The sequence below is a fragment of the Mustela erminea genome, chromosome 7, assembly GCF_009829155.1.
Source record: "Mustela erminea isolate mMusErm1 chromosome 7, mMusErm1.Pri, whole genome shotgun sequence".
Taxonomy (NCBI): domain Eukaryota; kingdom Metazoa; phylum Chordata; class Mammalia; order Carnivora; family Mustelidae; genus Mustela; species Mustela erminea.
Genome location: NC_045620.1, coordinates 104314533 through 104339433, shown reverse-complemented (window position 1 = coordinate 104339433; position 24901 = coordinate 104314533). Strand labels below are relative to the sequence as shown.

At 43.9% G+C, this 24901-nt stretch overlaps 1 protein-coding gene across 3 annotated transcripts in view; it reads left to right on the top strand.

Moving 5' to 3' along the window:
• LOC116595902 (interleukin-36 gamma-like) overlaps nt 1-24901 on the top strand; it is a 54793-nt gene that overhangs the window by 6814 nt on the left and 23078 nt on the right. The window contains exons 1-3 of one of the 3 annotated variants that reach the window (XM_032352742.1): nt 7441-8449; nt 10387-10515; nt 13057-13119. In XM_032352742.1, coding sequence (XP_032208633.1) covers nt 8326-8449; nt 10387-10515; nt 13057-13119 — 316 coding nt within the window. In that variant the 5' untranslated portion in view covers nt 7441-8325. Of the gene's footprint in view, nt 1-7440; nt 8450-10386; nt 10516-13056; nt 13120-24901 lie in introns of those variants that run through there. The other 2 variants (XM_032352744.1, XM_032352743.1) reach the window with 2 other exon arrangements.

Below are 24901 nucleotides of genomic sequence, written 5' to 3'. Positions count from 1 at the left end.
CAGTTCCCTCAACAGTAGGGATGGTGTCTGCATTTGCTCACCATTTTTTTTTAAGATTTTATTTATCTGACAGAGAGAGAGAGAGAGAGACAGACAGACAGACAGCAAGAGAGGGAGCATAAGCAGGATGGAGTGGGAGAGGTAGAATAGGCTTCCCACCAGCTAGGCTTCCCACTCCTACACAGAGTGGATCTCAGAACCCTAGGATCATGACCTGAGCCGAAGGTGATGCTTAATGACTGAGCCACCCCGGCACCCCTTGCTCATCATTTTTATTTCCAGCACTTAGCACTGTGCCTTGTGCAAATAAGTTTTAAAATGAAATGAATAACTGTGTGAATGAATGGGTTAGCAGTGCTGAGAAAGCAACTACTTTTTGTTTGTTTGTTTGTTTTTGTTTGTTTAAGTATTGGATTCCTCTTCGATGCTGTTGTTCTCCATGTTCAGGCTTATGTTCCTTTTTTTTCTTTATTGTGGTAGGATGCTGATCATTATCTGTATTTGAGGCTAGACCAAACACTATTAGTGCAGATTGCTAGGTCCCAATCACCCCAAGCTCTCAGCTGTGTCATACATTTTATTGGACTTTTAAATAAAACATATCAGGAAGAGGTGGTAATTCTTCAAATATGATCTGAACCACCTGTACCAGAATCACATGGGGGAACTTTGTGAAAAAGCCTATTTCTGGGCTTAACCGTGGGCCTGCTAAACAAGAAGCTCAGGGTATAAGAGCATGAGAATTTGCATTTATTGTTGTTATCTTAAAAAATGAATACGTGCCACATGATCCAAAACCACAAAGTATAAAAAGACATATGGACTTTAATAAAAAATTTAAATGTTTAAAAAATTAATGTCTATTTTATTTTAGAATATTTTTAGGTTTATAGAAAACCTGTGAAGATAATACAGAGAATACCCATATACCCCACACCTAATTTCCTCTGTTGTTGACCTCTTACGTTGTTAGGACACATTTATCATGATGAATGAACTAGTAATATTAATATATCGTCATTTTTTTTCATTATTATTATTTTAAAGATTTTATTTATTTATTTGAGAGAAAGTGAGAGAGAGCATGAGAGCAGGGTGAGGGGCAGAGGGAAATGCGAACTCCCCACTGAGTGGGAACCCCATGTGGAGCTGGATCCTGGGACCCAGGATCAAGACCTGTTCAGATTTTATTAGTTTTTTAAAAAATAAATAAAATTTAAATTAATTTAAATAAAACTAATAAAATCTGAAGTAAGACAGATGCTTAACTTAAGCTTATGATTAAACTAGAGTTACAGGCTTTTGGGAGGAAGACCATTGATGTAAATTACCAGTCTCATGACATCATATCAAAATTACATGTTATCAATATGACTTATCAATGTTGGTGCTAGCCTTGATCAGCTGACTGGGGAAGTGTCTGCCAGATTTCTTCACTGTTATATTACATGTTATATTACCTCTCCTCCCTCTCCTATTTACACTGTGCTCTTTGGAAGGGAGACAATATGGGTCAGCCCACACCTAAGGTGAAGGGAGTTATGCTCCGCCTCTTTGAAGGAGGACGTATATACATAAATTCCTCTGCAGAGGAAATCTGTTCTCCCCCATTAATTTATTCAATCATTTATTTATATCAGTATGGACTCATGGATATTTATTTTATGCTTTACAATCCAATGCTACGTTATGTTTTGTTGCTCAAATTGCTCCAACTTTGGCCTCTGGGAACGCTTTCAGTTGCTCTGGGGTCCCTGTGATGTACCTAATTACTGCCTCCCCGTTTGTTTGTTTGTTTGTTTTAAGATTTTATATATTTGACAGAGAGAGAGAGAGAGAGAGAGACAGCAAGAGAGGGAATACAAGCAGGGGGAGTGGAGAGGGAGAAGCAGGCTTCCCGTGGAGCATGGAGCCAGATGCGGGGCTGGATCCCCAGGACCCTGGGATCATGACTTGAGCTGAAGGCAGACGCTTAATGACTGAGCCATCCAGGCGCCCCTCTCCCCTGTTTTTTTACTTTCCGGTACTACAAGGTATTCTAGACCTATGTAGTGCATTTCTTCCTTCCTTCCTTCCTTTCTTTCTTTTTCTCTCTATTTCTTTCTTTCCTTCTTTCTTTTTAAAGATTTTAATTTATTTATTTGACAGAGAGTGATCACAAGTAGGCAGAGAGGCAGGCAGAGAGGCAGGCAGATAGAGAGAAGCAGGATCCCCCTGAGCAGAGAGCCCGATGCGGGGCTTGATCTCAGGACCCTGGAATCATGACTTGAGCTGAAGGCAGAGGCTTAACCCACTGAGCCACCCAGGCACCCCACGTTGTGCATTTTTTTCTTTTTTTTTTTTAAAATTTTTTATTTCTTTTCAGCGTAACAGTATTCATTGTTTTTGCACCACACCCAGTGGTCCATGCAATACGTGCCCTCCCTAATACCCATCACCTGGTTCCCCCAACCTCCCACCCCCCCGCCCCTTCAAAACCCTAAGATTGTTTATCAGAGTCCATATAGTCTTTCATGGTTCACCTCCTCTTCCAATTTCCCTCAAATCCCTTCTCTCCATCTCCCCTTGTCCTCCATGTTATTTGTTATGCTCCAAAATAAGTGAAGCTATATGATAATTGACTCTCTCTGCTTGACTTATTTCACTCTGCAAAATCTCTTCTAGTCCCGTCCATGTTGCCACAAGAGTTGGGTATTCATCCTTTCTGATGGAGGCGTAATGTGGAGAGCCATGCAGCAGGAGCAAGGAGTCACGTACTAAGCAAGGCATGAGGGGCCAGGGCTGTAGATAGTTTGCCTAAGGAATGCGAGCAGATGCAGGGAGTCACGTACTAAGCGAGGCCTGAGGAGTGGGAGGAGTGAGAGATTAACCCAAGGACTGTGAGTGCATTCGCGGGTGACGTTTGATAGATACCAGGAGTCAAGGGAAAGGCGCATGATCTGTAGAACAAAGAAAACCTATGGAGTCACGTACGTGCTCACGAGCACGATGCATGCACATAGATAGTCCTTCTGATTGGTAGTTTTGTTAGTCGTGGTATACTCTGATTGGATATAGTTCGCACTTGGTGGATATATACTTGGGGGTCTTAGACTGGGTCGGGGGTCCCCGGCTGAAGATTGTGAATAAAGAAGTTTGCCACTCACCTCGCCTACGGGTCGTTCTTGCGGGTCGAGAGCGACAGCGTAATACTCCACAGTGTATATGGACTACATCTTCCTCATTTGTCCGTTGAAGGGCATCTTGCTTTCCACAGTTTGGCGGCCATGGCCATTGCTGCTATGAACATTGGGGGTACAGATGGCCCTTCTTTTCACTACATCTGTATCTTTGGGGTAAATACCCAGTAGTGCAATTGCAGGGTTGTAGGGAAGCTCTATTTTTAATTTCTTGAGGAAATTGTTTTCCAAAGAGGCTGCACCAAATTGCCTTCCCACCAACAGTGTAAGAGGCTTCCCCTTTCTCCACATCCCCTCCAACACATGTTGTTTCCTGTCTTGCTAATTTTGACCATTCTAACTGGTGTAAGGTGGTATCTCAATGTGGTTTTAATTTGAATCTCCCTGAGGGCTAGTGATGATGAACATTTTTTCATGTGTCTGATAGCCATTTGTATGTCTTCATTGGAGAAGTGTCTGTTCATATCTTCTGCCCATTTTTTGATATGATTGTCTGTTTTGTGTGTGTTGAGTTTGAGGAGTTCTTTATAGATCCTGGATATCAACCTTTTGTCTGTACTGTCATTTGCAAATATCTTCTCCCTTTCTGTGGGTTGCCTCTTTGTTTTGTTGACTGTTTCCTTTGCTGTACAGAAGCAATCAGACTACAAAGAGAAATAAAAGTTATCCAAATTGGCAATGAGGAAGTCAAACACTCTCTCTTCGCAGATGACAAGATTCTTTATATGGAAAACCCAAAAGACTCCACCCCCAAACTACTAGAACTCATACAGCAATTCAGCAACGTCGCAGGATACAAAGTCAATGTACGGAAATCAGTGGCTTTCTTATACACTAACAATGAAAATACAGAAAGGGAAATTAGAGAATCGATTCCATTTACTATAGCACCAAGACCCATAAGATACCTGGGAATAAGCCTAACCAAAGAGGTAAAGGATCTGTACTCGAGGAACTACAGAACACTCATGAAAGAAATTGAAGAAGACACAAAAAGATGGAAGCCCATTCCATGCTCTTGGATTGGAAGAATAAACATTGTTAAAATTTCTCTACTGCCTAGAGCAATCTATACTTCTAATGCCATTCCGATCAAAATTCCACTGATATTTTTCAAAGAGCTGGAGCAAATAATCCTAAAATTTATATGGAATCAGAAGAGGTCCCGAATCGCTAAGGAAATGTTGAAAAACAAAAACAAAACTGGGGGCATCACGTTACCTGATTTCAAGCTTTACTACAAAGCTGTGATCACCAAGACAGCATGGTACTGGCCTAAAAACAGACACATAGACCCGTGGAACAGAGTAGAGAGTCCAGATATGGACCCTCAACTCTATGGTCAAATAATCTTCGACCAAACGAAAAAATATACAGTGGAAAAAAGACAGTCTCTTCAATAAATGGTGCTGGGAAAACTGGACAGCTATATGTAGAAGAATGAAACTCGACCATTCTCTTACATTGTACACAAAGATAAACTCGAAATGGATAAAAGACCTCAACGTGAGACAGGAATCCATCAGAACCCTAGAGGAGAACATAGGCAGTAACCTCTTCAATATCAGCCACAGCAACTTCTTTCAAGGTATGTCTCCAAAGGCAAAGGAAACAAAAGCAAAAATGAACTTTTGGGACTTCACCTTGTGCATTTCTTGACCCAGCCCTAGAATTTCAGGCATTTTCCTAAGGAGCTTTGATTCTTTTTTTTTTTTTTTTTTGGGGTGGCTTTTTTTTTTCTTTTTTCTTTTTAAAATTTTATTTATTTATTTATTTTTAAATTTATTTTCATCATAACAGTATTCATTGTTTTTGCACCACACCCAGTGCTCTGTGCAATCCGTGTCCTCTCCAATACCCACCACCTGGTTCCCCCAACCTCCCACCCCTTTGATTCTTTTTATTAGAGAATAGTATTAAAAACTATGAACTGGGCACTAGGTATGCTTGTTGTACTGGGTATCATTGCTTCTAGGCTCTTCCAGCTGACCAATCAGGGAACTATACATGTGTATACCAACCCAGGTATATGCACAGATTGATAATATTTTTGTATGTAACTGTCTGTTCTATATCAAGCCAAACCCAAGTTCATACGGATGTCTCTAATCCGTTTCTGCATGGTTCACTTCAGCCTTTTCCCCATGCTTGTTTGTGAACTCTCCCTGTAACAGTGAGAAACCAGTCCCTGGTTTTTCAATCAGGGACACCCAAGCAATTAAAACTTTTGAGCACACACACACACACACACACACACACGCACATATATGGTTTTTCAATCAGGGACACCCAAGCAATTAAAACTTTTGAGCACACATTTTTAATATTTGCTTTTTAAAAAAGTGGTTTATATCTGTGCTTTCCTACTGTTATATAATTAGAAATATTAACAGTTTCTATCTGTTTACCTGCAGTTTGCGGGGGTGGGGGCGGCCCTTTTAGAGGACAAGGGCCATACGTTCCCTGAAGTTTCCAAAAGCTCATATGTGTGTGTTTGTAATGTAAGACGCATTTTCTGACAGGAAGAAATGTAATAAGTAATGACTGGCTTCCCAGTCTCACCCACAAAATCCCATTCAGTTACTTATTTATTTCCAGCCGTAATAGTGGCATTTTATTTATCTGACCCCATGGATAAGACTGTTATCTGGAAAAAAAGAAAATCCAAGTTCCACGTGAGTTCTTAAGATTGTCTCTTGACAGAGACTGAAGTTTTTTGAGGCAAATTGTAGGACAATATGACCTGCAGAAGTATCTTGATACAGGCAGAGTACACCCTGGAGCTTCTCTTCTGGTAATGATGAACTTGGCAATTCAGGAATGAAGGTGAAATGAGGTTATTTTCAGCTAAACAAAAACAGAGGGTGTTCACTACCATAAGATCAGCAGAAAAGGAAACTTTATTTTTTATTTTTATTTTTTAAATATTTTATTTATTTATTTGACAGACAGGGATCACAAGTAGGCAGAGAGGCAGGCAGAGAGAGAGGGAAGAAAGCAGGTTCCCCGCTGAGCAGAGAGCCCGATGCGGGACTCGATCCCAGGACCCTGAGATCATGACCTGAGCCAAAGGCAGAGGATTTAACCCACTGAGCCACCCAGGTGTCCCAGGAAAGGAAACTTTAGATAAGATAGTGCTTATAGATAGAACTTTTGAAGATGATGGCAATGTTCTCTATATTTGCCATGTAGGAGCCTTTAGCTACTTGTGGCTAGTGAGCACTTGAAATGAGTCTCTAATGAGACCAAGGAACTGAATTTTAAATTTTGTTCTATTTTACTTACTTTATGCTTAAATAGCCACATGTGGCTGGTAGCTTCCCTATTAGACAGTGCAGCCTAAAAATACATAATTCACATAAAAGGAAAATGATCCCAGATGAAAGGTATAGATATAAGAAGAAACGAAGAGTAAAGAAGTTACTAAATATATAGCCAAAAGTCAATTAACACTCATGTTATGAAATAATAATAATAGTATCTTAAAGTTTTGAGAGTATACGAAATTAAAATATATGACAGTAGAAGGCATATAAATAGGGTGAAGTTGAGGTAAATGGAGGAGTTCTGTCATTCTGGATTGTCTGGGAAGAGGATAATGTTATTCATTAACATAAGTCTTTATAATTTAAGGATACATGGGGGTATTTCTAGGATAAAGACTAAAAGGATAGAAAATAAGTGTAAAAGCATATAAATTTCAAACTAGTAGGGAGATAAATGGAATACCAAATAATGCAAAACCAAAAGAAAGCAAGAAAGGGGAGAAGAAACAGAATAGGAGTAAGGAATAGGAAGCTCTGTAACAGTGGTCGGTTTTCAAGACCAAATGCTCTGTGTCATGATTTTAATACATACATTTACTCATATTTTTACATTTCTGGAATTGGGAGGTGTATGATGGATTGCGGCATCGCGTGAGTCCTACCAGGTTGTGCTAACATGTCAGAGTTAGAGGGTTTTTTTGGTCATCAGTTGAGTTTTGTGGATCATTGTTTTTTTTTTTTTTTTTTTTTTTCATTTTATTTTATTTTTGCAGTGTTCCAAGATTCATTGTTTATGCCCCAGACCCAGTGCTCCACGCAATACATGCCCTTCTTAATACCCACCACCAGGCTCACCCAACCTCCCCACTCCCTCCCCTCCAAAACCCTCAGTTTGTTTCTCAGAGTCCACAGTCTCTGAAGGTTCATCTCCCCCTCCGATTTCCCCCAACTCACATTTCCTTTCCTTCACCCGATGTCCTCCGTGTTATTCCTTATGCTCCACAAGTAAGTGAAACCATGTGATAATTGACTCTCTCTGCTTGACACTGCCTTTTACAGTGGCAGCTGGGAGGCCAGCAGCCAGCTCCGGATCAGCACAGGATTAGGGGAGCTAAGGAATGCAGTGGGCTAGCCTAGGCCTGGCATGCTGAGAGCATACAGTGGATTGCTGTGGCCGTTGCCCTGGCTCTTGTGCCATTGCTGTTGGCCTTGCTGCCATGATCTTACCTGGTCATGTGGATTTTCCTCTGAATGAACCAGCTGTTACTGGATTTGTGAAGCACAACCATACTGTTAACTGACAAGAGCAAATGCAATACAAAATAATAAAAAAGCAAGTAAATTGTCAACAGGCTGTAGGGAGAAGCTGGTTCTTGGTGGTCTTGAACAAGGAAGGTCCCTTGGGGATGTGTTGCATGTCACCACCAAAGAAGAGTGAACAGAGATGAGGTGGACAGGAGTGTCAGTGATATGCTGGCATGCTCCTTAAGGAGAGTGGAAAGGATATTTTTCTCTGGGATGTGGGACCCCACCTGGCTGAACTCTGGGACTGGAGTAAAGAACCAGCAGGAGAACAGAGACTTGGCTGCACCTCCCAGGCTCAGTGTCTGGCCTACACCCTGTGTCTCCCCTTTCCTTCTATTCATGTGTCTTTCCTATACCTTCACTGTTGGACTGGACTGGCAGCCACACAGCCTGTTTCAGGTGCCTTGAAATGTGTTCAGTGGATGTGGCACAGTTCTTGGCAGAGTGACACTACTCCCCAGGAATTTGTTTGTTCCCCCAGTATGGAAAATGGCAGGCAATGGATGATGATGTAACCCCTAATAACCCAAGACGCTATTTATTACTGGGTAAAGGAATGCTGCTGTTACATTTGCATGCACACTCCCAAACCGATTCTTCAAAGTAAGGACCAGGCCTGGCCCCTCCACATCAGAGATCCCAAAGGGAGAAGACAAGCTGAGCTCCAGGAACCACAGCGCGTGGGGATCCCTGGCTCAGGTAAGGGGTACTGACTCGCGCTGAAGAGGCCAACTGACATAGATAGGGAAGCGGAGCAAGGTCTGGCCCTGCCTTGCTTTTTTTTCCCAGAAGCATGACTCCTGTGGATTTCCTGAATCTCTAAATATTGTCTCTGATTCCTGCCCAGACTGCCTGCTCTCAGCCCCAAGAGCAGCCTGTTGTCTGCCAGGAGCACTTCTGCTGAGGGGCAAAGCATTGCTGGAGGGCTAGGCAGACACTGAGCTTTGGAGACCTGGAAACCTGGAAACGCTATCTCTAATTTCCAGATTCTAGAGAAGACTGATTTCAGAATCTAGAAAGTACTGGTCTTCAGAAAAGAGATTTTGGAAGCCTCTGTATTTTGAGTGTTCTTAGGTGAAAAGCGATCCGCCTCAGACAGTTGAGTGCACTACTTCTCTAGAGAACTCTCTGGAAGCCACCTGCGTTTATTTTGATGCTGGTGGCAAATTCCATAGCGGCTCACAGGGACATCCCAAGTACCTCAGTCTGTAGGTATCATTCTGTCCTCCGTCAGGACCACCATTGTCTTCATGTATCTGGGTACCTACATTTATTTCTGCCACATTTTCTTATTCTGATACCATGTGGCTGCAAAATTCTCTGCCTTCTCAGATGCCACCAGTTCCCTGTGTCCCTTGATGTATGCCCAAACTGCAAAAGTAGTTGCACTTTGTAGATTCGTGGGAGAACTAAATAATAAGTGAAACTCTGATAGTGGCTATCCATGCCCTTAAAGATCTATCAGGTGTCCCTGCCTCCGAGAGCCACTCCCCTGTCTTTCATTGTCTTTGCTGCCGAGTCCTGGAGCCCGCTCATGTCATTTTTAATTTTTGCAAAAGCATCTAGTTCCCTTTGTCTCACTCCTAAGCCCTTCTCAAAGGATTGGGTTTCCACCCAGACTGCCCATCTCTGCAAACTAAAAGTGGTGTGATCCTTGAGAATTCACTTACCTTCGGGTTTTTCATCTGTTAAATGAGAATAGCAATTCTTCCCTCACTTTACTTACTCTGATGTCCTGAAATAATGTTGGGGAAAGTTCTTTGTGAACTGAGTGAGATGTGCCCTGCAGAATTGAGGGGTGTTTGGAAATCTCTTTTGTCTAAGCCCTCGCAGTGAAGAGCTCCTGTGTTATCCTTCCCCAAGACATTAAGAGTTGAGCCTTCTGAGACCTTTGGAGGCTTAGTTTGCCATGACAAGAGGCTTCAAAGAAACTGACTTTCTTTGCAAAGATTAGACTATAGCAGAGGGTCAGCAAACTTTTCCTATAAATGTTGGGACAGTCAGTATTGTGTGTGTGTGTGTGTGTGTGTGTGTTATGTTAGTCACCATACAGTACATCATTAGTTTTTGATGTCGTGTTCCATGATTCATTGTTTGAGTGTAACACCCAGTGCTCCATACAATCCGTGCCCTCCTTAATACCTATCTGGTGATGGGTATTAAGGACGGTCAGCATTTTATGCTTTGCTGACCAGATGATCTTTCAAATACTCATCTCTGCTGTTAAAGCCAGAAAGCAGCCATAAACAATGTATAAAAAAGGACATGGTTGTGTTCCAATAAAACTTTATTTAAAAAAATAGGCAGTGGGACAGATTTGACCTGTGGGCTGTAGTTTGATAGCCCCAGAACTAGAGCAATAATACACTTTGAACTCTTGATTACATTTTTTATCAAATGTTGTCAAGATCCATAAAAATCATATCATGACCCACAGTTTGGAAACATTGCTTTGAAGGGCAAAAATCAAAGAAAGAGTGATAGAAGAAGCATGGTCAAGTCGTACAAGGACTTCCTGGACACAGCAAACATTTCTTAGCAGAGAACAAGGCTGGTGGATAATCAGCACTAGGGAAGTCCAGCAAGGTTTCCTGGGGTCAGAAGTGCCATAACTGATCACCTTCTTGTCTACTCAGGTCCTGCCTTTCATCCCAGGCCCTTGCTGAGTCATTTCATTGTGTTAAAAATGTCATTTTTGAAGGACTTCGGTGTGAAAACGGAGTCTGAAGACCTGGGAAGAGATGAGCCCCAGTGCTGCTCAGAAGGTAAGATTTTTGCAAACATGCATACCAGGGCCAAAAATAACGCCTAAAGAAGGACCTTGCAAGTTTGCGTGCAGATCTGTTTCTTCCTGTTGACTTGCATGGTAAATGACCTTTGAGAACTTCCCTGGTAAATGAATTAGACGAGAGAAATCCTTGAAGGGAAAATGAAGCTTTGCTATGGGTGCCTAGGTATGTTAGGTAATAGGTAAACAGATCACCTTCACCCACAGATCTGGGGCTTTGAAGTCCTGACTGACCAACTGGATGGTTCTGGATCATCCAAATGCATTTCTGTCCTCCCAGCCTGCTCAAGCAGAGGTGAACGCCCTGCAGCAGAAGGGGTTGTCTGAGTCTGGGGTGGGAAAATGACACCAGCTTAGGGCTTCTGAGGGCCCACGGAGGAAGGCACTTGGGTGTTGGCTCAAGGGGAATGAAAAGAAGAGGCTTTTAACTCAAATGACTGTCTAATGCATGGAGTGTGAATGGGGCGGCCTATAACATGACGGAGGCCCAACCCCTGAGCCTTCAACTCATACGTGACAGTGTTCCCAAACTAAAAATAGGACATTTGTCTGGCAAATGTGGATCTGCCAACAGACAGATTTAGAACTAGTCCTGCTCCTGGAACATGGGTCATATGATGGCCACCGCACACATTCTGTCCCTTAGACATCAGGGAGTGCACACCAGGAAGGCATAAGCACTAGACATTATAATTTCCCAACCCTGGGGAACTCCAAATGGTGACACTGAGGCCATGTCCTAATTCTGCCTCTTTGTAGGTAGCATGTGTAGAAAGGGAAGAGTCTTCCTCTGATTCCAACACAGTTCTTGAGAAGCTCTGTCTGAACCTGGCTGGGGGCAGCTCCAACTTTCTCCATTCCTACTCACCAGGTCCAGTCCTCCTGCTTCTTAGAAGCATAGATGGTCAGAGCTGGAGGGACAGACAGGGAAAACGAGGCTCAGAGTGGTGAGAGGCAGAATTGCCTTGATCAGCCATGTAGTTAGCAAGGCTAAGACTGGGTAGAACCTTCATACCAGAGCACAAGTTTTTTTTTTTTAAATTTTTTATTTCTTTTCAGCATAACAGTATTCATTGTTTTTGCAGCGCACCCAGTGCTCCATGCAATCCGTGCCCTTTCTAATACCCACCACCTGGTTCCCCCAACCTCCCACCCGCCGCCCCTTCAAAACCCTCAGATTGTTTTTCAGAGTCCATAGTCTCTCATGGTTCACCTCCCCTTCCAATTTCTCTCAACTCCCTTCTCCTAACACCCCTTGTCCTCCATGCGATTTGTTATGCTCCACAAATAAGTGAAACCATATGATAATTGACTCTCTCTGCTTGACTTATTTCACTCAGCATAATCTCTTCCAGTCCTGTCCATGTTGCTACAAAAGTTGGGTATTCATCCTTTCTGATGGAGGCATAATACTCCATAGTGTGTATGGACCACATCTTCCTTATCCATTTGTCCGTTGAAGGGCATCTTTGTTCTTTCCACAGTTTGGCGACCGTGGCCATTGCTGCTATGAACATTGGGGTACAGATGGCCCTTCTGTTCACTACATCTGTATCTTTGGGGTAAATACCCAGGAGTGCAATGGCAGGGTCATAGGGAAACTCTATTTTTAATTTCTTGAGGAATCTCCACACTGTTTTCCAAAGAGGCTGCACCAAATTGCCTTCCCACCAACAGTGTAAGAGGCTTCCCCTTTCTCCACATCGTCTCCAACACATGTTGTTTCCTGTCTTGCTAATTTTGACCATTCTAACTGGTGTAAGGTGGTATCTCAATGTGGTTTTAATTTGAATCTCCCTGATGGCTAGTGATGATGAACATTTTTTCATGTGTCTGATAGCCATTTGTTTATCTTCATTGAAGAAGTGAAGATATGAAAAGAGCACAAGTTTTGAGTTTTCTTATTCCCTAGGCGCTATGTGCTCTCAATGTGCAATGTTTGTTTGGATTATGGCCAGGGATTTCATGCAGGCAATTATCAAACTTAATGTTTTATCAGGTAGAAGCCTCCAGATAAGTCTCAGATTAATGTGGGCAATGTATACTATACCCCTGAATTAATGCAATGCATGTATTTGTTGCAAGTAAGGAAGTTCTGCATTCAGAAACCAAGTTAGCTCTATTGCATTTCCATTTCCACCATTTTTGACCAGTAAAGTTTTGTTTTATTTATTTATTTTTTTTAGAGAGAGAGAGAGACAGAGGTTGGAGGAAGGGCCAGTGGAAGAGGGAAAGAGAGGGAAAGAGAGGTCCTAGGCAGGTTTCATGGTCAGCGCAGAGCCTGACATGGGGCTCCATCTCACAACCTTGAGTTCATGACCTGAGCTGAAATCAGGCTTAACTGACTGAGTCAGCCAGGCACCCCCAGGAAAGGTATTTGTTATGTCATTACTGCCTCTCTGTTTTAGTGTTTCTCAAAACATACAAAAAAGAAGTAAAACATTAAATGGCCCCTGATATTCCTAAATCCCTGGAAAATCTCAATTGTATGTGCTAACCTCACTGTCTCTGATTCCAGACTTCACCAGAAGCCTCTCGGAGCCAAACATGAACCTCCCCACAATGAGTTCTCCCTATTCACGTAAGGCCCCAGGTTGAACTGATAAGGGTGGAGATTTGTGAGAGTGGGGATGAGGGTGACACCACTATGTTCTCTTTGGGGAGTCAGAGGATCAGAGACGGGGGGATACTTAAGGGTACTGTGATGAGGCTAAGGCTTTTCCTTTGTGGAAGTGAATCTCAGGAGGGTCAGTAAGAAAGATGAACCCTGGGTGGGCCTCTGCCTTTCCAGAGAGGCGAGGTAACACATATCTGCCAAATGGCACAGGAGAAGAAAGGTTATGAGCCTGGGAACCTTCCATGTCCTTCTTCTGACCTTTGCCATGCCGCTAGCTGGCAATGCTGACCTCCTCACATAATTTATGAAAAACAGGAACTTGGCCAGCAGAGGGCGCACAGGAAGCTCACACAGCTAGTGCCTTGGCAGCCCTCACAGATCTAGAAGTTTCTCACAGGTTACTAGATAATCTCCTGATGATCTTAAGAAAATTCAAGTGCAGCAAATGAGGGCACCTGCCCCAAGTGACACAGGTAGAAAAGCACTGTAACATCTGTCTGCCCAAGTCAGGTTTAAGGCTCCCTGTCACCACCCCTGCAAAGGCAGAGTCTGGAGACCTCAGCCTGAGTCCCAGGTCTACAGCAGGCTTCCTTCCTCCCTCGTAAACCGGCAGTTACACACTGCGGTGCTCTGTGAGGGAGGTCGCGTCAGGCACTATGGCTGCTGCCGTTGCGGCTCCCACTGTTGTTTGGGTGTGGACTCCCTAGAGAAAATAATTACCAGCATGTGAAAGCCACTTACACCTCTGCTGTGGCTTTGGGAAGAAACTCTGAAGAACACATATGAGGTCAGGAATGATGTGATGTGAACTGATCCCACTAAGAGGATACCACGGGAGCCTCAGGGCACCATGATGGGAGGCCCAAGTCAGCGTGACAGGAGGGAAACCAAAGTAAAAGAAGGACAGGTTCCAGAAATATTCAAGAGGCCAATGACCCAATGCAGTGATGGAAATGCAACTTACAGAGCATGTGTAGGTGTCTCCCCAGACCAATCAGAATCTCAGGGCTGTGGGGCCCAGGCATCCGTGGACCTAAACTGTCACCCATTAGGGGATTTCCAGTGTATGGTGCTTTGCTCCTAGGTCCTTCCTGCCTTATTTCTCACCCCTTCCTTATTTCTCTTCCACTGGCCCTGCAGTGCAAGGAGCTGTCCCGCCCCAGGCATTGCTGATGGCATGTTGCCCCCAGTGATAGGCTACAGGAAAGAGGGTTAAGAAGACTAAAGAATAACATGTTCTGGGTCTTTTCTATGGCTCAGATACCTGGCTAAATGTTACTCATTTGAGTAAGCATTTTGATCTTCCCAACACGCCTGCCAGGTAGGTGCTATTATTAGCCCCTTTTCACCGATAAGAAGATTTAGAGAGATTTAGTAGCATTTCCTAGGTCCTAAATCAGTAAGTGATGGGACTTTGGATTGAACCTATCTTTGAAAATGGATAATCCATGTTAAATTGCTTGTTCAGAGCAAGGCAGAAAATCTGGGTGGGAGAAATCTTCAGTGGGCTGTGATGTTTGAGGTCATAGGCAGGTGGAGGCTTGGGGCTGGGACTCTCACCTGTGGGCTAGAAAGGATTGCTTATAAAAGGGCAGTCTCAGGGAATTTAATCTGTAGCAAGAACAGGAGCACCCCAAACAGAGATTCATTTCACAGTTGGCCACTCCTGCTCCCATTCAAGATCCTGGGGCAGGGTGAGGCAGATGAAGGCAAGAGTTAGGCTATCTTGGGGATAGAAGAAGACCTCTATCCATCTTGTACTCTGCTTGGCATTGAGTTACCTGTACAGAGATGACAGCTTTAGGAGTGGTATACTCTAAGCATTTTGGATCCCAGTTACCCCAACCAATTAAACAAAACTGAGGATCTACATCTTTGAAATGTGGGCGTTATACATTATGAAACTTGCACAAAATTAGAAAATTCAGAAGGACTAAATAAAATAGAACCGACATTTAGTGGTTCCTTCCCACATTCCAGTGGACTGTCTGGTTCACCCAACCACCATGCTCCACCCCCGTCCCCACAGACACGCACCTAGCGATGTGCTGGCAAATGTTTGACAACCAGTTCTCTGGAAATGGGGGAGTGGGAGGGAGCTCTGATATGTAGCTCTTGCCAGTTTTCATGGTGTGATGATTCCCAGCATGGCTGACTTTAGACTGCCAACATGAAGTCACTGAGCATGGATTTGGGAAGAGATGCTAGCCGTTGGCTCTTGCAAGCTGATAAAAGCTTGTTCCAGCACACCACTGAAGCCACTTTTCAGATCTTAATTTTAGAGCAAGAACTGGTTGACAAACTGTAGCCTGTGGGCAAAAATCCAGCTCACAGCCTGTTTCATGTAGTTTGCTAACATAGTCGTGCTCATTGGTCATCTATGGCTGCCTTCAAACTATAACCATAGAGCATGTGGTTTCTTGATCCGCAAAGCCTGGAATATTTACAACACATCCCTTAACAGAAAGTTTGCCAACTCCTGCTGTAGAGGGTAGGAGACCAGAGACTCTTGGCAGCCTCTAGACATTCACCCTTGAGTCAGTCTGGTACTTGAAGTACAATTTCCATTAAACGGCTACAATGCATAATGGTCACAAAAGTCTACACTATTTTACTCCACAAAAGTAACCTTAGCTGTTTTAGTGGTTTCGTTTGTTTGTTTTTACTTAGCTTAGTTTGTTTTGGCAATTTTCAGTAGGAAAATGCATTCTGGATTCCTCCTAACCGAGACACCCAGTGTTACTTCCCCACAGCCCTCTTGCAGAAGGAGGTTTGTCAGGGTGGTTCCACACAGAAGCTCAAGGAAGGATCAGAGGTCAGTTGGCCCAAGGCAGCAAGACAGGCTAGGCTATCTTTGCAGAGTGTGCGGGAGGGACCGTTTGGCAGTCCCTCATGGTGATTTCTGGTGTTTGAGGTAATTGTCATAATGCATTGGGTGATTGTCACATCAGTAATCAACATAATGCTGTGAGGAGGGCAGGGTGAGGATTATTATGCTCATTTTATAGATGAGTAAACAGACTCAGAGACCAGTAACTTGACCAGTCACCCAGATTGTAAGTGGCAGACTTCCAGATGTTCTGACTCCTAGTACAGAGCGATTTGCCCTGTCCCTGAGGGCTAAAAAGTGACTCTGCTTAGGAATCAGCTGGGAAGGGACACCTGGGTGGCTCAGTTGGTTGGATGTCTGCCTTTAGCTCAGGTCATGATCCCAGGGTCATGGGACCGAGTCCTGCATTGGGCTCCCTGCTCAGCGGGGAGCCTGCTTCTCCCTCTGCCTGCCGCTCCCCCTGCTTGTGCTATCTCTCTCTCTGACAAATCAATAAATAAAATATAATCTCTAAAAAAAAAAAAAAAAAAGAAAAAAGAGTCACCTGGGAAGCTTCTGATGAATCTTTAGGGTATTGGGCTATGTGAAAAAAAAGTCAGACAGAGAAAGAGAAATACTGTATGTTATCTTTTTTTATGTTGAATCTAAAAAAGCTAAACTCAGAGAGACAATGTAGACTGGTGGTTACCAGGGGCTGGGGGCAGGGGAAATGGGGAGATACTTGTCAAAAGATACAAACTTCCAGTTATAAGATTAACAAATTCTGGGGATCTGATGCACGGCATGGTGATTCTAGCTGATAATACTGTTCTGTATACTTGGAAGTTGCTAAAAGAGTGTATTTTAAATGTTCTCACCACACAAAATAATTATGTGATGGTATGGAGGCATTAGCTAATGCTATGTGATAATCATTGTGGGGTATATAAATGCATCAAACCAACAGATTGTATGCCTGAAGCTTATTTATATGTCAATCATATCTCAATAAAGCTGGAAAAAAATACAGATTCTCAGGGTTCACTCCTGAGATTCCGATCTAGGCATTCTGAGATATAACTCAGGAATCTAGCTCCCTTGTTAAAAAGCCTTAAGTAATTCTGATTCAAGTATTTCTTTCTGGTCCACACTTTGAGAAACACTGCTTCCTTCCATATATTTCATTAGAAAATAGTAATGGGCTTTTGTGATTGAGAACCATTTCCGAGTGAGTGGGTGCCAGCAGTCAACTGCACTAGCATTCAATCTGGGCTGAAACATGCGTCCCTAGGGATTGTCCCACTTCAGGGGACATGAGCCTGAACCATGGAGAAAATCCACTGCATGGCTCATCTGGTGACTGTGCACAGTTCCCAGCAGCAATGTGCCCAGTAGAAGACAGTGACTGAGAGATGCTTACTTGCACAGAGCTTGCATAGTGTGGGTTGGCCTGCTGAGCCCCCTGCTAGCTGATTCACTCATTACAGAAAGGTTTGTGCCAGGCTCTGTGTTAGGTGACGAGGAGGAAAGGCTGAGCAGACTCAGATGCAGACTCTTTCCTCGAGTAGCTCATGGTCTGGTGGGGAGATAGACATTAATCACACCAACAGCAAGTATGAATGGAGAAGTGGTACCCAGTGCATGATGGGCATGGGTTGTAACCCAATCAGGAAATCAAAAGGGCTTTTTTTTTTTTTAAAGATTTTATGTATTTATTTGACAGAGAGAAAAATCACAAGTAGGCAGAGAGGCAGGCAGAGAGAGAGGGTGAAGCAGGCTCCTTGCTGAGCAAAGAGCCTGATTGGGGCATGATCCCAGGACCCTGAGACCATGACCTGAGCCGAAGGCAGAGGCTTAACCCACTAAGCCATGCAGGCACCCCTCAGAAGGGCTTCTTTGGGGAAGAGACACTTGAGCAAGGTCACAAGTAAGAGTAGGTATTAGTTGGCTCAAGGTCTGTTTAGGTTCTGGACAAGGTTAGTCTAGGCTCTGCTGTCTGTCTGTGAGTGGTCCTAATGAGTTTCCTTTATAGATACAAAAGAAAGCAAAGGTGGAGAAAAGGGAGAGACATGCACAGGATGGAGCCACCTGCATCTCCTTATCCAGCAGGAACGGTTTACCACACTCCAAGCTGTGGTACCCTGACACACCCTTGATATGCCTTTGGGCACCTGGCAAACCTGGGCTCGCCTTTCTAAAGGGTACAAGGGTAAAGACCAACAACGGAACAAAAGGAGGCACCAACTTCTAGACCCCACATTTTTACCAGGCTTTCCCAGTACAGATGACAATTTCTGAGTGGGTGAGGATCCCCTAGACTTTAAGCGTTGAATCTGTTATATATGCAACCTAGAAATAAAACTGATACTCACCTCCAACATCCCTTGCCCCTAAATTTGTACCTGACTCCTGGTCCCTATTCTTATTGCCTGCATGGCCACCACCGACACAGCACTTTAGTATCAGGAACTTGCTTTGCTTTGGACCTAAACGCAGATACTTCATGAGTGCCCTGCTCTCTGCCTTCAGGCTTCCTAGAAGAAGCAGCTTCTCCTGATTCTTTGTTACTGGTTCCTCCCACCTGTTCACAGCTGCTGCCCCCTCCTCCTCCGCTGGGGACTCATGGACAGGGATTTGCTGTACCTCTTGGACCGCAGGCCCCATTGAACCTCTCTCAGTGTACCCACAGCTGGATCAGTGTCCCCAGAATTCACCATGCACATGCATCCCTTACTATAGAGCTTTTGCATCCTCCTCCTGGAGGCACAATAACCAGTATAGCCTGGCTGTATCTTGAGAAACAGAAGCACCCGGGTGAGGCTGGGCATGTTTAGGAAAGCAACAAACCCACAGGCCCTGAGATCATCACTTCCCAGAAATTTATTTCCCTAGAACCTTATAATTAACCACACTCTACCTTTTTTTAAAAAATATTTTATTTGAGAGAGAGAGCGAGAGAGAGAGAGTGAGAGAGCAAGCGCGAGAGCGCGCGCGCACAAGCAGAGGGAGCAGCAGAGGGAGAGGGGAAAGCAGAGGGAGAGGGAGAAGCAAGTTCCCTCAGAGCAGGGGTCCTAATGCAGGGCCCGATCCCAGGATCCTGGGATCATGACCTGAGCTCAAGGCAGACACTAAACTGACGGAGCCACCCAGGCTCCCCAACATGCTATTTCTTATAGCCCAAATAACATACACTTTAAACGGACAGATGACACTGAAAACAAAGCCCATATGCTTGTAGGGTGAAGACAGCACGGTACAGGGAGAAGATAGGTTCTTATTTGCTATTCTTTATTGAAATACACAAATGTTGGGCACCCAGTTGGCTCATTTGGTTAAGCGTCTGCCTTCAGCTCATGTCATGATCCCAGGGTCCTGGGACAGAGTCCCGCATCTCATCGGGATTGCTAGGAACCTGCTTCTCTCTCTCCCTCTGCTGTTCCCCCTGCTTGTGCTCTCTCCCCGCCCCTCAAATAAATAAATAAATAAAATATTTTTAAAAAGCAAAAAGAAACACACAAATGTGGATACGAAATGAATAAACCTTTTAGAATCTCAAAAAGAGGGCGCCTGGGTGGCTCAGTGGGTTAGGCCGCTGCCTTCGGCTCAGGTCAGGTCATGATCTCAGGGTCCTGGGATCGAGTCCCGCATTGGGCTCTCTGCTCAGCAGGGGGCCTGCTTCCCTTCCTCTCTCTCTGCCTGCCTCTCTGCCTACTTGTGATCTCTCTCTGTCAAATAAATAAATAAAACCTTAAAAAAACCAAAAAGAATCTCAAAAAGAAAGAAAGAATTTTATTTGAGCCCAAGATAGATGTCTGGGAAACATGCTCTTCACAGGGAAGAAAGTGCTCCAGAGAAAGTTTTTATGGTTATATACCTTTTTACAACTTGTAAGTGCTCAAAAGACAATAGATTATGATTTAAGCAGGAATCACTGATTTTAATGTCAAGGAATGCAGGGAGTAAGAGCATTGATTGAGATCTTAAGGACAAGATGGTTTCCTTCAGGCTACCCATTCACAAAGGTATACAATGTGTGCTCAGTGAGCCATAAATCAGGCTTTTTGTTTAAACAAAGTTTATGTACGGTCATACAGAAAGAAATCTAAAATGGCTTTTAGAGAAGACCTCAATCATGAAGACCACTCAGATAAGAACAAACAGGAGCTATTTATTCAGAGTTTGCTCTAGCAAAGGAGTCAGCCACCATCACTTGCATTTGGCGGTGATTCAAAGGCGGGCAGAGGAGTGGGTAAGCTGATGGTGAAGAAGAGGAAAGGGCTTCGAGTGTGACTGACCAGAGTTGGTGTGGGAAGCTGGAGGTGGGTCATCCCGTGAGCTTGGTTTGAAGGGCATAGTTGGCTTTCTCTGGTTGGTCCTGAGTTGGAAGTGGAGACAAAAATAGAAAAGCTGGCAGTCACTGAACACATCCTGATTCCGGGCCAATTGCTGTAGAGCTGAGGGTTAGAGTTCTGTTGTCAAAGAGGGTCTGTCCACTCCCATTTGCATATTGTCTCCTAGTGTATTGAGAGTCACACTGGTGTGTTGAAATCTGAATTGAACTTTTTTTTTCTTTTCCTTGATCTTTCCTTACTCCCATAGTTTTTCTGTGTATTGAGAGGTATAGAGGAAGTACCTGGAATTTGCAGCTGACTCCAAAGTGAAACAGGAACCAACCTATTCCTTGAGGGAGATGCATGGATCCTCATTGTGCAGTGAGTTCGGTTCTTGGATGTTCTTGTTCGGAAATGCGAAAGAGAATTTATCAGGTAGTCGGGCTACTTTGTGAAGGGAAGAAGGAAAGATCAGGCAGTCTTTGCCGAAGTTTGGGTTTTCAGCCTTAGCATTCAGGCTTCCCATTTCCCTGAAGTGGGAAGACAGGGAACATTTCTTTTCTTTTTTTCTTTTTAAAGATTTTATTTATTTATTTGTCAGAGTGAGAGAGCACACAAGCACAAGCAAGGGGAGAGGCAAACGGAGGGGGAAGTAGGCTCCCCACTGACCAGGGAGCCTGATGTGAGGCTCCATCCCAGGACCCTGGGACTAAGACCCAAGTCGAAGGCAGATGCTGAGCCGACTGAGCCACCCAGGCATCAGGACAGGGAACGTTTCTTTCCCAATCTCTTACTTTCAGCTGCCGTGAGAGATGTTTTGGCTCTTTGACTCTATCATAGAAGGGACAGAGTTCTCCTTTAGAGACAGCCAAAAAGTAAGATTTTTCTTGATATTAGCTTTTCTGTAGTGTGAAGTCGATACATAAAAGGTGTCTGGAAAAAGTCAGAAAACAGGGTCAGCTCTTGTAGTGAAAAATAATCTTTTTTAATTTTGACATTTCTGGTACAACACCCTCTTTTGTCATCAAATTCTCATAAGTGAGTTGGCCTAGGGCTGAGAACATCTCGATTCTTGGAATTTCCCTCTCCCTGTGCCTCTAGCTCCTTCTCCCAACGCTTTCAGATAAACTTCTTTCAGATCCAGGACCTCCTTGGGCCCATCTCCTTTCACTGCTACCCACCACCCCCATTCTTTGAGGCTGCTCCCCAAGAGGCAGCCCTTTGCCCATTCCAGAGAAAAGAGGGGCTGAAGGCCCCATCGGGAGAGGAGCTTTTATACAGGCCGGGTGGGAAGTGAGAGAACGAGAATCATAAATTCATAAATAAATCATTCATAAATTAATACATCATAAATCATAAATAAAGCAAGGGGGAGAGTCACCTGGGGTTGTGGTGCTTTTGTCTGGAAATTCTTTGAGAACCTTGCCTTCTAGAACCAGAACTTGCTGGGTTTTGGGTCTGGAATAGTGTATGTATCTAAGATTATGGATTGGTTTTTACTCCTGAAAAATGGTACCAGAGATTATGAACAACGAACATGCCTCAGTTCACCAGCCTTGGGTTCCTACTTTGCCCACTGAACTCAGGCAATATGTGCTCCTCTCATTAGTTTTTCACTCCAACCCATTAATCCATCCATTCATAGAGGAACTTTGGTAACTAACCACTCCGGAATCAGACCAAGTTGGGGCCAAAACCCTGTCAGTCATTTACAGTCTGAACAAGTTACTAAGCTTCACCAATTTCATTTTGCTCATCAGTAAAATGAGGATAATGAAAACTAGCTTACGTAGAATTGGTATGTGGGGATTCAATGAAAGTTAATTATTATTAGTAGTATTGATAACATCCAATGGAAGTTCAACATTGTTATTAGTGGTAGTTGTGTTGATAATATCCAATGGAAGTTTGTCATTATTATTATTAGTAGTAGTAGTAGTAGTAGTAATAGTAGTAGTAGTAATGGTAGTAGTATTGATAACACTTTCTTCTTCACCCCCTTACTGGTGGGCCCATGACATCAGCAGTGCCCAGGTGCACAGATCTCTGAAGTATTGGGCACCAGCTGGGCCGATAGTGAGGACAGTGAGGGGTGAGGATGACAGGGGAGGGAGGAAGCACCAGGAGCAGCAGCGCTGTGTCAGAAGGGGATGGAGATGGCAGGAGTCTTAAGAAGAGTGCAGAGGGGTTGTACTTGCCCTTGTGGAGCCTGTCTGAGTGGGCAGGGCCAGCTGCATCAGTGGCTAGGGATCTGGATGAGCATGGGCAGGGGTGGGGTGGGGTGTAGGGGATTCAGTTGGTCAGCCCTGCTTATGGGGGTTAAGGGTATGGGACAATTCTAGACAGGGAACTTGTCCCTATGCCATCTTTCATAGGGATGACCAAACATTTGTGACTGAATTCAGGTTTTGGATGGGGGAGGGTATGAGCCCACATACAGGACTGATGACTGAGTCTATGTAGAACAACAGATATAAAATGTGATTGATGCGATAGATTAGCATTTATATTATATAACTATGTACAAACATAAACAAATGCAACAGTTTTGTTTCTGACTCCATAAACATGATACCTTTAGAGGGAATCTACGGTTTGTACCCTCTTCTGTGTTACCCACTGATCATAGGATCACCTGAGGAAATTTAAAATTATAGATTTGGGTCCCATCCCCAGTGACTGACTTAACTGATGTGGGGTGGTACCCAGACATTGGTATTTTTTGAAAGCTCCCAAGTGATTTTAATGTATGGCCTGGGTGAAGAGTCATTGTGCTATAGTGTTGGGCTCCTAATTGGAAACAGTTTGCACCATGAAGCAATACAGTTTGATAACAGTTAAGCTCCCTGCCTAGATTTTCTGATACAAGATGAGTCATGTTTACAGGTTTGTATCAGGAGAAGAACTACTTTCTTGTTCTTGTGTTTTTTCTTCTACTCTTCTAACTCCAGAGTCCATTGGAAATCCCATTGGGTGATGAATCTAGAAATTTAATCTCTTAGCTACTGTAGAGAGTTAAGTGTTGGCATTTGTGCCAGATCTAGTTGGGACTGGTAGGAAAACAGTACCCAGAAATCCTTTTCTATCCCATCAACTTCAGCCCCCAGATAGAGTCCTTGCTACAAGGTTTTCTTACATATCTAGGGCATTTGGAGGTCACACTTATCCCAATTGTTAGTTTAGAACCATGGTTCCCAAAGTGTGAGTCAAGGGGTCCCCCGGTGCCTCACCATACTCATAGAGGTGCCATGGGTTATTTTTAAATTTTTAAGGAAAACACAGACATCTGTCAGACCCATAAAAGCCACTATCATTAAGTTGTTTCAACCTGGCTACTTAATAAACAGACCTGACAGGCACTCCTATCTTAGAGGCTCTGTGAAGAAATTCCCGAGACACTAAGGGCACAGTGAGTTGAGAAAGTTTGGGAACCTGTGACTTACAAGTTGAAGGTGACATGTCCTGGGCAGAGTACCGCCTTGGGATTAGTATATCCTTTTTTAAATTTTTCTTTTAAAGATTTTATTTATTTATTTGAAAGAGAGAGATCACATGTAGGCAGACAGGCAGGCAGAGAGAGAGAGAGAGGAGGAAGCAGGCTCCCTGCTGCTTGAGCAGGGAGCCTGATGTGGGACTCAATCCCAGGATCCTGAGATCATGACCTGAGCCAAAGGCAGCGGCTTAACCCACTGAGCCACCCAGGCGCCCCTAGTATATCCTTTTGACAGTGTACTTAGTTGTGGGATGAAATCACATCGAATGGGACTGAGATGTGCTAGGAAACCCTACCATATCTATTTGCCTGATAAAGAAGGAACACTCTGGGGGTACTTGGGTAGCACAGCTGGCTAAGTGTCCCACTCTTGGTTTCAGCTCCGGTCTTGATCTCAGGGTCCCGAGGTCAACCCCACCTGGGGCTCCACCTAGAGTGGAGTCTGCTTGAGATTCTTTCTCCCTCTCCCTCTGCCCTTCCCCACCATGCAGTCCCCCCACCCCAAATAAATAAATAAATAAATAAATAAATAAATAAATTGTAAACAAAATGAAACAAAACAAAAACAAAGGAAGGAACACTCTGATGCTTCCACAAGCAGCCAGGGAAGGATAAGGCATGGGGTCTGAGAATAGAGAGAAGCTGAAGGAAATGCAAGGAAAGGAAGGCCTGGGAGGTGGGACTAGAAGAGTAAGGTGGTCTCTGAGAAGTTCTGAGAGCAGCATCACTGACCAGTGTGAACCATGAAGGGCATAAATTGTTTGCTGGGCCGTCATCATCCCCCATGTCTGCGGGCTCCTTGGTAGTCAAGATGCAATCTGGGAATCGGCAGCGTCATTTGAAAGCTTGTGAAAAATGAATCTGGGATCCCATGCCAGACCCAGAACCAGACTCTGCATTATAACAAGATCTCCAGATGACCCTTTCACAGGTATTGAGGAATGTGTGCTAGCTGAGAGATTCTCAAGCACTGCTGACATTGAAACATCCAAGGGAGTTAAAAAAAAACAAAACTGAAACTTTTATTTAATTGATCTAGGGAGTAGACTTGGCATCAGGATATTTAAAAGCCTTCTAGGTGTTTCTAAAGCCAAGTTTGAGAACTACTGGCTG